This window comes from Bidens hawaiensis, unplaced genomic scaffold, assembly GCF_021521415.1.
Source record: "Bidens hawaiensis isolate Kalapana, Puna unplaced genomic scaffold, B.hawaiensis_p1.1 tig00010929_1, whole genome shotgun sequence".
Taxonomy (NCBI): domain Eukaryota; kingdom Viridiplantae; phylum Streptophyta; class Magnoliopsida; order Asterales; family Asteraceae; genus Bidens; species Bidens hawaiensis.
Genome location: NW_027491846.1, coordinates 8,328 through 21,519, shown reverse-complemented (window position 1 = coordinate 21,519; position 13,192 = coordinate 8,328). Strand labels below are relative to the sequence as shown.

Sequence of the window (13,192 nt, the reverse complement as noted above, 5' to 3'; positions counted from 1 at the left end):
CTTTAGCATCAAGCTTGTCATTTTTCACTAGATCATAAGCGCTACACCCAAAGACTTTCAAATGCTTATAATCTGCAGCTTTACCTTTCCACTCTTCTTCTGGTGTCTTGAAACCCAGCGGTACTGACAATCCCCGGTTAATTAAATAAGCTGCAGTGTTAACTGCATCTGCCCAGAAAGTCTTTGGAAGCCCGGCATTAAGTCTCATACTTCTTGCCCTTTCATTTAACGTCCTGTTCATTCGTTCTGCCACTCCATTTTGTTGAGGAGTGCCAGGGACTGTAAAGATCATCCGAATACCGTACTCTTCACAATAATCACGGAATTCTTTGCTAACGTATTCACCACCGTTATCCGACTTCAAGCATTTCACCTTCAAATCAGTTTCCAATTCAACAGCAGTTTTCCATTTCTTAAAAGTATCAAAAACATCAGATTTATTTTTAAGAAAGTAAACCCATACCTTGCGTGTCGAATCATCAATGAAGGTGACATAATAGTGCGATCCTCCCAAAGAAGAGACTGAAGTTGGTCCATAGACATCAGAGTGAATAAGCTCCAATTTCTGAGCTTTCGGTTGTTTTCCGGTCTTCACAAAAGATACTTTCTTCTTTTTACCGAAAACACATGGTTCACAAAATTCAGATTCAACCTTCTTCAGTTCTGGAATTTTTCCTCTAGCAACGAGCATTTTCATCCCTTTTTCACTCATGTGGCCGAGTCGTTGGTGCCATAAACTAGACTGACTCGGTCCACTGGTCACTGCATTTACCCCATCAGCTGGAATTTCAACCATGTATAAAGTGCCCTTCTTTTTACCTCTGGCGATCACAAGATTCCCTTTCACAACTTTCCATTTACCCCCACCAAACATAACATCATATCCTTGGTCATCTAACTGCCCAACAGAAATTAGCTTTCTTCTAAGGCTAGGAACGACCCGAACATCCTTTAGAGTCCATGAGGTGCCCAATGAAGTTTTTAGTTCAATATCCCCCATCCCCGTGATATCAACAGCATGATTATTAGCCAAACGAACTTTACCAAAATTACCTGTTCGGAGATTCTTCATCTTCTTCGTGCTATAAGTGGCATGAAAAGATGCACCAGAATCCATAATCCATGAATCTGTTGATTCTTCAACACAGCAGATAAGAGTCTCTTCTGAACCTTCTGAATCATCTGAACCGGTGGCCAGATTAACTTCCTTCTTAGATTCTTTCTTTTCTTTTGAAATTGAGGGGTTAGGGCATTGGTTTCTGAAATGCCCCATTTCTTTGCAATTCCAACACTCAATGTCTTTTCTGGGCTTTGATTGACTTCTTCTTCTAGACTTTGACCTACCCTTGCCATTACCTTTCTCTCTTCTCCTACCTCTCCCTTCGGTGCTCAATATAGAACTAGATGTCTCACCAGAATTCCTTCTTCTTATGTCCTCCCCTAAAATCAAATCCCGGACTCCTTCAAAAGTAAGCTTAGTATTCCCAGAAGAACTACTAACTGCAGTAACAGTCCCTGACCAACTTTCGGGTAACGAGGATAACAAGAGTAACGCTTGAACTTCATCATCAAACTTGATATCAACAGAAGACAAACGAGAAATAGTAGTGTTGAAGTCATTAACATGAGAGGTAACAGATGCCCCTTCCTTCATTCTGGTGTTAACTAGCTGTCTAATCAGAAATACCTTGTTTGATGCAGAAGGCTTTTCATACATATTTGACAAGGCTTTCATAAGACCATACGTGGTAGTTTCATTTACAATATTGAATGCCACATTCTTAGCTAGTGAGAGTCTAATAACAGCTATGGCTTTTCTGTCAAGTACCTTCCACTCATCATCTTTCATACTTTCCGGTTTCCTCTCTTCTAGTGCTTCCATTAAGTCTTTCTGACATAGCAAATCCTCAATTTGCATTTTCCACCATCCAAAATCCTGACCATCAAACTTCTCAATCTTGATCTTTCCGTCCTCAGCCATTATCCAAACTGAGTTTTGATTACAGCAAACAACCAAACTACCCAAGGAATAAAAGGACTGGAAACTGATCAGAAAAAACGAACCAGCAGCTGCGGAACCCTAATCAGCGGCGGCGGAACTGTAGCGGCGGCGGCGGTACTGTAGCGGCGGCGGCGGTACTGTAGCGGCGGCGGTACTGTAGCAGCGGCAGCGGAACTGTAGCAGCGGCGGTGGAACTGTAGCAGCGGAGCAGCGGCGGCGGAACTGTGTGTATAATCGAGAACCAAGCTCTGATGCCAATTGTTAGGTTCGGAGTCACACACAAACACGAATACAATAGTAAAACCGAAAGAATAAACGAAAGAGACACAAGGATTTAAATGGTTCGGTCACGGTGTATGACCTACGTCCACTGTCGATAACGAGGGTTTTCTTATTATTGAGGGATACCAACTTACAAGTACAGGAGAGAATATATAGACTAGACAATTAGGGTTTAACCCTTTAACTAAACTGGGCCTGATTAGAGCTTTTGGGCTTGGCCAAAACTCAAACAGCTTAATCTCCTAATTCTGTCTATTCGTCTAAACCGGACCCGACCCATGATGGATCGGAGACCACAACATAACAATTATAACCTAAAAGCTTGTAGCTTTTCTTTAAACGCTACTAATAGGAGCGTTCTAATATAGAGCTTTTTCTCATAATCAAAAAGCTTTAAGCTTCCTCAACCAAACAAAGCTTTTTATTAATTAGGAGCTTTTTCTTAAAAGCTTGAAGCTAAAAGCTCCTAAAAGCTTCTAAAAGCTCGTCGCCAAACATACCCTAAAGCTTAAAGCTTCTACTAGTAGCGTTTAGAAAGAGCTACAAGCTTTTAGTATATTAATTTACTGAAATAACCTTCCAAAATAAATATATTTACTATTATTGTTTATAGTTATGCTCATTTTAGTAATTTTATACATTTTATTAAAAGCTCCAGCTACTCTGTCAAACATCTAAATATATCTAAAAAGCTACAGCTACCAGCTTCCAGCTACAGCTTCCAGCAATCAGCTTCTAGCCACCAGCTAGCAGCTTCCAGCTACAGCTACCAGCTAGTTTCGCCAAACATACCCTTTGTGTTCGTGTTCGTGTTTGGTTAAAGTAAATTGAGCATGCCCTGCCCTAGGATGTGTTTATTTACGAATGTTTGTGTTTGTTATTGTCATTTGTTTATGTTCATTTAAATTTTCTACTAACGAATATGCTCGAATACTTAACGAAAGGGTTCGTTTACTTAATGAACGGGTATTTCTTAATGGACGAATATGCACAAAGAAATTTGTTCGCTTAGTTCGTGTTTGCAATCATGTTCGGTCATAGTGAACATGCTCCATTCATGTTCGTTTACGCATGTTTGCGTTTGTTTGTTGTCATTCGTTTATGTTTGTTTATAATTTTGGCAAACGCCCATGTTCATTTTCTAAACAAACGAATAATTCTTAACAAACAAGCATGGACAACAAACATTATCTTACAAAAGTGTTCCTGATAAATAATAAAGATAAAGATGTAACCTTTTATATTGTTTAATGTTAATTTTTTAAACTAGAAGATGCACACTTATTAATACATTTGCAATGTTATGGAAAAAACACATCCTTAAGGATGTTTGCAGTCAAAGCATATTATGGTAGAGCTCGGGTCATTGTTCATTGTTGTGATCCTAATAAAATTACTTACGAGGCTATAGAAACTTGGCCTATTAATTGTACTGCGTAAGCTTATGAACCTAATCACATTCTAAAATTGCCTCATTTATGTTATGAGTATATCATAATCCAACTTTGATTCCATATGTAAATGTGTTTTGTTTTTAATATTTTTTTAACCCGTGTATCACACGGGTCTTTAACCTAGTGCTTAATAAATCAAATCAAGTTTTCTCTATTCAATTCGATATTTCACATGACTGGAAGTAAATTTTTAAAGAATAAAGTATTAAACAGAAATGGGAAATAACACGGGCCAATAACTTAGTTTCCCAAATAAGTGAACTAAAAAGTAAAAACAAGCTACCCAGCATATAAAATACATTACATGACAATAATCTAACAAACATTATTAGAATTTTTGTAAAACAAAAACTATCTATTTAATGTATGCAGTAGAAATTATATTGAATTGCCCTAGATCGTTTATAAATAACACTAGCTACCATATAACTGCAACATAACTTTTCCTTCTAAATCAAAAGATATTGTCATCAATCCAAATATAATAATATGTTTCACTTCAGGCAACATTAGTATTAAACTGATTTACCAGATGCCAAATATGTTATCAGAAATTGTGTCAAAAAAGAATGCTTATAACATCCAGTAACTATAAACTGAATGAAAAGATTACCTGGTGAGTAAATCTTCTGTCAGGACTACCAAATATGCGTGCCAAACCAAAATCTGCAAGTTTTAATTGTCCATGAGGTCCTATCAAAAGATTATTTGGTTTCATATCCCTGCCAAGAAAATTTTCAAACAATTAAGAAAACACATAAATAATGTATGCAGCGAAAAGAAGCAAATTATATTTGTAACATCGTGTCACATTAAGAACACAATCAGTTAGGAGCATTTGGTTTAAGGAATTCTGCATGTCCAAAATTTTGTATGTCATTTTAAATTTCATAATATCATACATACACTTCCAAAATACTAAAACTTATCATGTTTATCCGTTCCATAGTAAATAAAATAAAATCACTTATACCACTTTGTTTCATTGAATAAACGAATAGAGAACTACCCACCAAGATGATAATAGGAACTGCTATAAGTAAGTGATTTTTATATTATTTACTATGGAAAGATATATATGATACTTTTAGTGTTTCTACAGGGTAATTAGTATATATATTTAGAAGAATATATATGAAATTAATCCTAGTTTTACAGATGAAATCAAGTACAATAGTTACAGATGTTAATACTTTTGAAGTATATTTTCAGGTTTTTCCATCTGTGATGGTTGTTTTGGTTAAATAAACTAAACTTACACCCACAAAAAAGATAAAGTTTGGGGTCCCATATTATTACCTATGCAAAACCCATTTCTTGTGACAGACAGCAAGTCCTTTTAATGTCATTTGCAGGTATGACTTTATATCAGTGGGCGAAAGAACAATTTTTCTATCCCGAATAACAGCTTCAAGATCAGTCTCCATAAACTCAAATACAAGGTGCAAATTCCCTTTATGAGGAAAAGCATCAATCAGCTCTATTATACTTGGATCTTTAATCTCTTTCAGTAACTTTATTTCTCTAAGAGCAGTAAAATTCACCCCTTCCTTCTGCTTCCCCAGCCGAATTTTCTTTATTGCAACCGTTTGTCCTGTCTGTTCCAGAAGCCAATAGTTAATATAATACCACATATGTATCATTTTAACAAAATTTTAGCCTCAAAAATATGTTTTGAGACAAACAATCTGCATTTAAACACCCACTGTATCAGTTAAGTGATACGCGGAAACCAGAAATAGCATTAGCCATTAGACAACAATACATATAGCATTATACATATATCATGGGTCACCAAACATCACCAATTCACCACTGCATGAACAAAGATTAAAAAGTATATAAAAACACAACATAAAACATCATTGAACTTACTTTACGCTTCATAATGAGCTCAAATTCAACGACTTATTGTGCTTCTAAAAAAAACATTTTCGACTGTTTGGATGAGAAAAGTGCTTATGTTTATACTTATTTAGGGGTTAAATAAGCTATTTGCTATCGCAATTTTATATTGCTTAAACAGATTCTTCTCTACAGATACAAACTAACAAGTTTACCCTTGTGGTAAAATAACCTATTTACAATAAGCTCATTAACTTAATGAACCTATAATCATAATCTGTTAAAGACCATGGGACTCAGTAGTCGCAAAAACCCCAATTTCACATACATAGCCACAGACAAGTCATAGTGATAGCCGATAAGCTAGGGATGAGCATTTTTACTTAATACCGTACCGAACCTGTAACAACCAAAACACGACCACTACCGCTACCAGTACTCGTTTTTTATGTTTTTAGTATCCCTGGCATTCGGTTTCGGTATTTTCCAGCATTTTCAATATAAGAACCTGAAAAATCATTACGTATTCAGTACGAGCTTTCACTTGTTTCGGTATATTAGTTCAGTACCTATCTTATCCTACGCTAAGCCGATTACCAATAATAACAGTATACAATGCAGTGTAACTATACATTAGTATCAATTGCCTTGAACACGACACCATAATAGCAACAGACAAATCATAGCAATAAGCTAGGGATGAACTTATTTACCGAATACCAGTCCCATACCAAACCGACAACAACCAAACACAATCAGCAATCGTTTTTCATGTTTCCACTAACCATACCATTCGGTTTCGGTATTTTTCCACTTTTTTCAGTGGTACCAGTACCCAACCTGAAAAATCGGTACAGTATCCGGCACGAGCTTTCACTCGTCTCCGGTATCGGTATTTCTAGTCACCATACCGATCCCATCCCTAACCGGTAATAACAGCAGTTTACATTACATAGGCAACATAATAGCCACAGACAAATCATAGCCATAAGCTAGGGACGTACAAGCACTTTTTACCGAATACACGTAGCGTTACTAACTCTCGTTTTTCATGTTTTCGGTATTTTCCGCTATTTACAACAATACCACTACCAGTACCTAATTCAGTACAAGCTTTCACTCGTTTAAGATAAACCAATAAGAACAGTTAACAATGCAGTGTAATCATACCTTAGTATCAATCGCCTTGAACAAGACACCGTAAGTACCTTCACCGAGCACCTCTCGCTTTAAATATCGATCCGCAACCTTCTTCGTCAACAACTGATCTAAATCCGTCATCTCGTTTCCTCAATTCCAATCAATTATAGTCACAGTAAACCGTATTCTCCGTAATTACGCCCAAAACAAACCCTAGCAATTGACGAAACCTCTAAATTGAGTAAACCTGATTGCTAATTTGAGTGCGAATATGAACTAAGAGTTGAATTAGGAAGATATACCTTTTTTAAGCGTGAATTGTGACGTGATCCATGGCTTAATTCACCTAAGAGTGACGGAGATTTAGCTTTATAATTACTGCTCGTACGGAGGAGAGAGTGAGGGCAGGATGAAGGTTTGTACAGCTCGGTTTGTTATTAATTTACAAATTGTGTGTTTAAAATATGTTGCTTTAGTATTTTTGTTATTTTACGTTTACATGTAGACATAACTATATTGTTTTGTTTTGTAGTATTTTACATTTTCTTTTAACCAATAAGTTATAGTATTGTCGGATAAATACTCGAAACTCAATTAACCCAACCTGACAAATTGGACTCGGTAAACCTGCAAGTTTAACGCGAAGAGCACCCGTATATGTTTGGACAAGGGTTTTGGTGACATAGGTAATCCTGTTTTGGTTATCGGATTTTAAAATTCATAAATCTAGTTTAAAAATTAGTGAGGGTGTCGAACATTACTACTCGGTTTCGAGCATGCTCGCTCAGTACTTGACATATGATCAACCTTTTGGTTGCTTTTGAGCCATTGCCTACGATGGTGCGGGCTATATGTGATCCACATTGGAAGGATACAATGGACGGGTGAATGTTTACGCTCCTTCCAACGACACGTAGGAATTTGTTCCACGTCTCAGGGGCGGATCTACATGGATGGTAGGGGTGTACGGGAACCCCCCGGGTTTTGAAATTATATTGTAGTGTGATACTGTGATATATAAAATAAGGAGTGCAACCCTTATATAAAACTGGAGTGCATCCACCAACACAGATGCTAGTGTAGTGGTCCCAAGGCATTTGTTAATAGGGAATGGGAAATTACAGAAGTAGGCAAGTTTGATCAATAATTTACCAAAATAAACATGTCTATCTAGCCTACATCTCTCTAGTCATTGGTTTTTTAACCAATAAACAACTGACACATCACCGAAGCCGCCTAAGGTGGCTAAGCATTAGCCTTCACTTTATGGGCACGGAATTTTATAAAAAGTAAACGGGGTCCACCTTTAATCAATAAAAATTCGACACGTGTCAAAGGCGGCTAAACTTAGCCTACATCTATGGTTATTTAGCCGGCATCCCTAACTCTTAGCCGCCTTCGGGATACGTGTCTATTTAGTTAGCCGGCTCGAAATATTCCTTCTTAGCCGGCTCCAACTCGGCTTGTAGGCTAAGGCTTCACTTAGCAGCCTTCAATTTTTTCATTTAGCCGTCTAATTTTAGCCGCCAAAACTTAATATTTTTCCAACCTTATTAAATAGTTAGCCGGCTTCACTTAGCCGTCTTCTTAGCCGGTGTAAATTTAGCCGCCAAAATTGAATATTTTACCAACTTACCAACTTTATTAAATATTTAGCCGGCTTCACCTAGCCGTCTTCTTAGCCGGTGTAAATTTAGCCCCCAAAATTAAATATTTTACCTACTCACTTAATTATTTAGCCGGAAGGTATTCAACAACCCGATCAACAACATGCCAATTCCCACCACTATAAACGACGACGTTAACAAACAATTTTTTTTTAAAAATGAGTATCTTGTGATAAGAAAGTAAAAAAGTTTGAGATGGTGAAGATGGTTTTATAAGATGTAGGGAATATGGTTGTATAGTTTTATAAAAATGGTTTGTGAAAAATTAAATTTGGGTAGTTAAGTATTTATTGCTGATGGCTAAAACATGCCTGCTAGGAGAAAAAAATTGGCGGCTAAGCGAAGCTGGCTAAATAATTAAGTGAGTAAGTAAAATATTTAATTTTGGGGGCTAAATTTACACCGGCTAAGAAGACGGCTAGGTGAAGCCGGCTAAATATTTAATAAAGTTGGTAAGTTGGTAAAATATTCAATTTTGGCGGCTAAATTTACACCGGCTAAGAAGACGGCTAAGTGAAGCCGGCTAACTATTTAATAAGGTTGGAAAAATATTAAGTTTTGGCGGCTAAAATTAGACGACTAAATGAAAAAATTGAAGGCGGCTAAGTGAAGCTTTAGCCTACAAGTCGAGTTGGAGCCGGCTAAGAAGGAATATTTCGAGTCGACTAACTAAATAGACACGTATCCCGAAAGAGGCTAAGAGTCAGAGATGCCGGCTAAATAACCATAGATGTAAGCTAAGTTTAGCCGCCTTTGACACGTGTCGACTTTTTATTGGTTAAAGGTGGGACCCGTTTACTTTTTAAAAAAATCCGTTCCCATAAAGTGGAGGATAAGGCTTAGCCGCCTTAGCCGGCTTCGGTGACGTGTCAGTTGTTTATTGGTTAAAAAACCAATGATTGGAGAGATGTAGGCTAAAAGTTTGAGATGATGAAGATGGTTTTATAAGATGTAGGGAATATGGTTGTATAGTTTTATAAAAATGGTTGGTGAAAAATTAAATTTGGGTAGTTAAGTATTTATTGCTGATGGCTAAAACATGCCTGCTAGGAGAAAAAAATTGGCGGCTAAGCGAAGCTGGCTAAATAATTAAGTGAGTAGGTAAAATATTTAATTTTGGGGGCTAAATTTACACCGGCTAAGAAGACGGCTAGGTGAAGCCGGCTAAATATTTAATAAAGTTGGTAAGTTGGTAAAATATTCAATTTTGCCGGCTAAATTTACACCGGCTAAGTGAAGCCGGCTAACTATTTAATAAGGTTGGAAAGATATTAAATTTTGGCGGCTAAAATTAGACGGCTAAATGAAAAAATTGAAGGCGGCTAAGTGAAGCCTTAGCCTACAAGCTGAGTTGGAGCCGGCTAAGAAGGAATATTTCGAGCCGACTAACTAAATAGACACGTATCTCGAAGGAGGCTAAGAGTCGGAGATGTCGGCTAAATAACCATAGATGTAAGCTAAGTTTAGCCGCCTTTGACACGTGTCGACTTTTTATTGGTTAAAGGTGGGACCCGTTAACTTTTTAAAAAAAATCCGTTCCCATAAAGTGGAGGATAAGGCTTAGCCGCCTTAGCCGGCTTCGGTGACGTGTCAGTTGTTTATTGGTTAAAAAACCAATGATTGGAGAGATGTAGGCTAAATAGATATGTCTATTTTGGTAAATTATTGGTCAAACTTGTCTATTTATGTAATTTTACCTTGTTAATAACACTCGTGTCCCGTGTTCGAGGCTCTACGTGTGAGGGTTTTTTATTTTATTTTTTTTAATTAACTCCATTATATCAACCCCTTTAACTTTAAGAAAAATATAAAATAGACCTTTTAGTTTAATTTAAGTTTTTAACAACCCTAAGATAAAGCATTTAACATTTAGTTTGATTTGAATTTTTATTATACTAAAACATTTGATATCGATAATTATAACTAACCAAATTGATGAGATAAGTAATAATGATTTTTAAATGTTATACTTTTTTTAAATTTTGGTATATATGTTTTTTAATGTTTTTTGATTATCTTATTTTGGTTTATTTTATGCATTTAAATTTCATGAAATTTTTACATGTTCAATACATAAATAAGTATGAATACTCTTACAACACCATTAAATAAATATATATATTGAATATATATAAATTTTGCTACAACAGATGTCAATATCATAACGAACCAAACTGCTACCAATCGAACACCCATTGTGTCCCCGCCGCAACGCGCGGGCACCCCCAATAGTTATTACATTATAATGTATATAGGCATCTTTTCACCTCCCTGCATTCTCTATCATGAGACGCCTTTGTGTTAATGTTTATCAAGTCTCCGACCATTTCATATCCTCGCTGGAGAGTTGTAATCAGTTATCCGGCACCCTTCAATTGCGTTGAACGTTTGCAATTAATTCTGCAATCAGTTGAATTTATGGTAAAATCACTTGAAGAGTTGAAACCGACCCCAATTGAACGTTGATGATTGCAAATGGCGACTATAATTGTATTTCATCTTCAATCAGTTTATATATTTATATTCCATCTTCAATCAGTTTACATGATATGTATCAGCAACTGCTCCAATTCAGATCGCCCCTACTAGGGTTACCAAGGTAATGTATGAAATATCAATTTTTTGTATGAAAACATGATATGCTGGGGTGATTATTCATGTATTTAGAGGAATTGCTTTCTAATTTTGTTTTTATTTTTTCCTTATAATTATATTCCATCTTCAATTTACTTTCGTTACATGGCATTGTAATTCTATGGTGGACTTTAAAAAACACATATAATTTGGCAGCTATTGTTACGTTACGCCTTTACTGGAATTTCTCTGATATTGATAGTCTTCTTGATGAATTAAAAAGGCAGTTAATTCTTAAGGATTTTCTTTTGAAAATTCTTTGAAATTTTAATATCTATTAGAGATTATTGCCGATGAATTCTATGTGTATTGATAGGAATATTTGGATGAGAATCATTATTTAATTTTATGAATAACGGATTATTTTGTAGATTTGAACATTATGTAAATTGTGCCAATTGTTAGTTTTAAATATTATTAATATTATGCCATTTGAGATCTTTGTTAGCCTATTTCATAGTGATATATTCATATATTAGGTTTATTGTTGTTGCAGATTGCAACAAGTGTGCGAAGAAGATGCACAATAAACTGGTTGAAATGAATCAAGACTATCTAAGAAGTAAACGGTTGGGTTTTAGTTAACCTATTTGAGATTTTGAGATACAAAATGGGTTTCTAGGTGCATGTTTGATAGTTTAAATAAACATCAAAATTGTGTTTCATTATAATTTGCATTTTCTTTATGCAGACTGCTTGTTTTCAATGGTCCTAATTTGCATATGGATTGATGGACTGGCAACGTTTTTCACTTTAAGTATATGAAATATTGTTATTTCGCTGTTAATTTGAGGTTATTTTGAGTGATTTAAGTTTTGATTCGCCAATCTATCAATTAATTGCGAAAGTAGGATAGGTTCTTGAATTATCAAAAACTTATATAATCAATAAAGTTATATACGTGTAGTATAGTGTAAACGAGCCAAGCTGAGCCTGGGCTCATCTAGGCTCGTTTCGAGCTTGCTTTCTAAAGATCGGACTCAGCTTGTTAGTTTCATTATTATTTAATTATTTTTTTATTTGTAAATATCTAGAGTGATCCAATCAAGAAGGTTATTGAATACACTGAAAACCTTTAATTTTCTATGTTTGGTGTTCAAAATGGACCTTAATATATATTTTGCAAAAGAAAAAACAATAAGATAAACTACTAAAGATAAAGTAGATATACTACTACCTCTGAACGTGCAACATTGATTGGATCTCTCACATTAAAAGGCAAGTGAATCATTGTTTCAACCACAATAATAATGAACTAACTTTATGTCAAAATCAAGAAAGAAAATTGAGGATTAGGTCGGATCAGATACGGTCCATATATGTCAAAATTCACTATTTGTGGTATAGCGGTACGAGACTTTGTTTTTTAGTGAGATTCAAGTTTGATCTCACTTGTGTCATTTTAGATGGATCATAACAGATTGATAGTGAATTGTTTGAGCCAAGTCTTGTGTAACGTTGGAAGTTCGAATCTTGAGCCCATCTCGGTTTTCATTCCATGTGTGTTACTCCAGAGTGTTATGCTCCTGTGGCGGCACGGCTGTCAAGTCTCAGTCGACCGTATGGTATGGTTTCTCGAGGGAACACCCAAACCAAACTCTAAAGCCAGCTTGAGTCTGGTTAAGACAACATAGTCTGGTCATAGTGGGGCAACCGTACTCTCTAAATTTAGAGAGTACGGTAGTCTAAATACAAGAAACTCGTTGTTCTAAAAAAAAGAACAATGTCGCATTAGATCCGGTCCAGAAAATAACCCACCCGACTTTGTATTGTACTCGGTATTTCAGAAATCGTCAGGCGCTAGTCAAGCGATGGGGTAGGGACTAGCGATTAATGAGGATTAATATGATTAGTCGGATCGGAATTTATATGTAAATTTTCAAATATACATACAGATTATAGATTTCAAATTTTATGTATAAAAGTTTTAATTTTAACCAATTTTAAACAAATAAAGATTAATCTACAAATTCTATGTATTGATTAATCGATGATAGGACGGAGAATAACGATTAATCAGAAATTTTATAACATCCTAATGCATCTCATATTCTCATCACCTTGGCTTCAACAGTCGTCGTCTTCTTTCTTTCTTTGTTTCTTTCGTCCATTATTAATTAAATAAAGGAACAAACACCCGCAGGTGGTCAAGTAAACGAGGAGAGAGA

At 35.7% G+C, this 13,192-nt stretch overlaps 1 protein-coding gene across 1 annotated transcript; it reads right to left on the bottom strand.

Annotated features, from left to right (window-relative positions):
* Nucleotides 1–3,913: 3,913 nt before the first annotated feature.
* Nucleotides 3,914–7,065, bottom strand: LOC143536830 (cyclin-dependent kinase D-1-like; the record flags this gene model as incomplete). Its single annotated transcript, XM_077030739.1, has 5 exons — nucleotides 3,914–4,460; nucleotides 5,038–5,336; nucleotides 6,754–6,851; nucleotides 6,898–6,936; nucleotides 7,026–7,065. Coding segments are annotated over 5 exons (609 nt in total), but the record flags the coding sequence as incomplete, so codon positions are not given.
* Nucleotides 7,066–13,192: the final 6,127 nt, after the last annotated feature.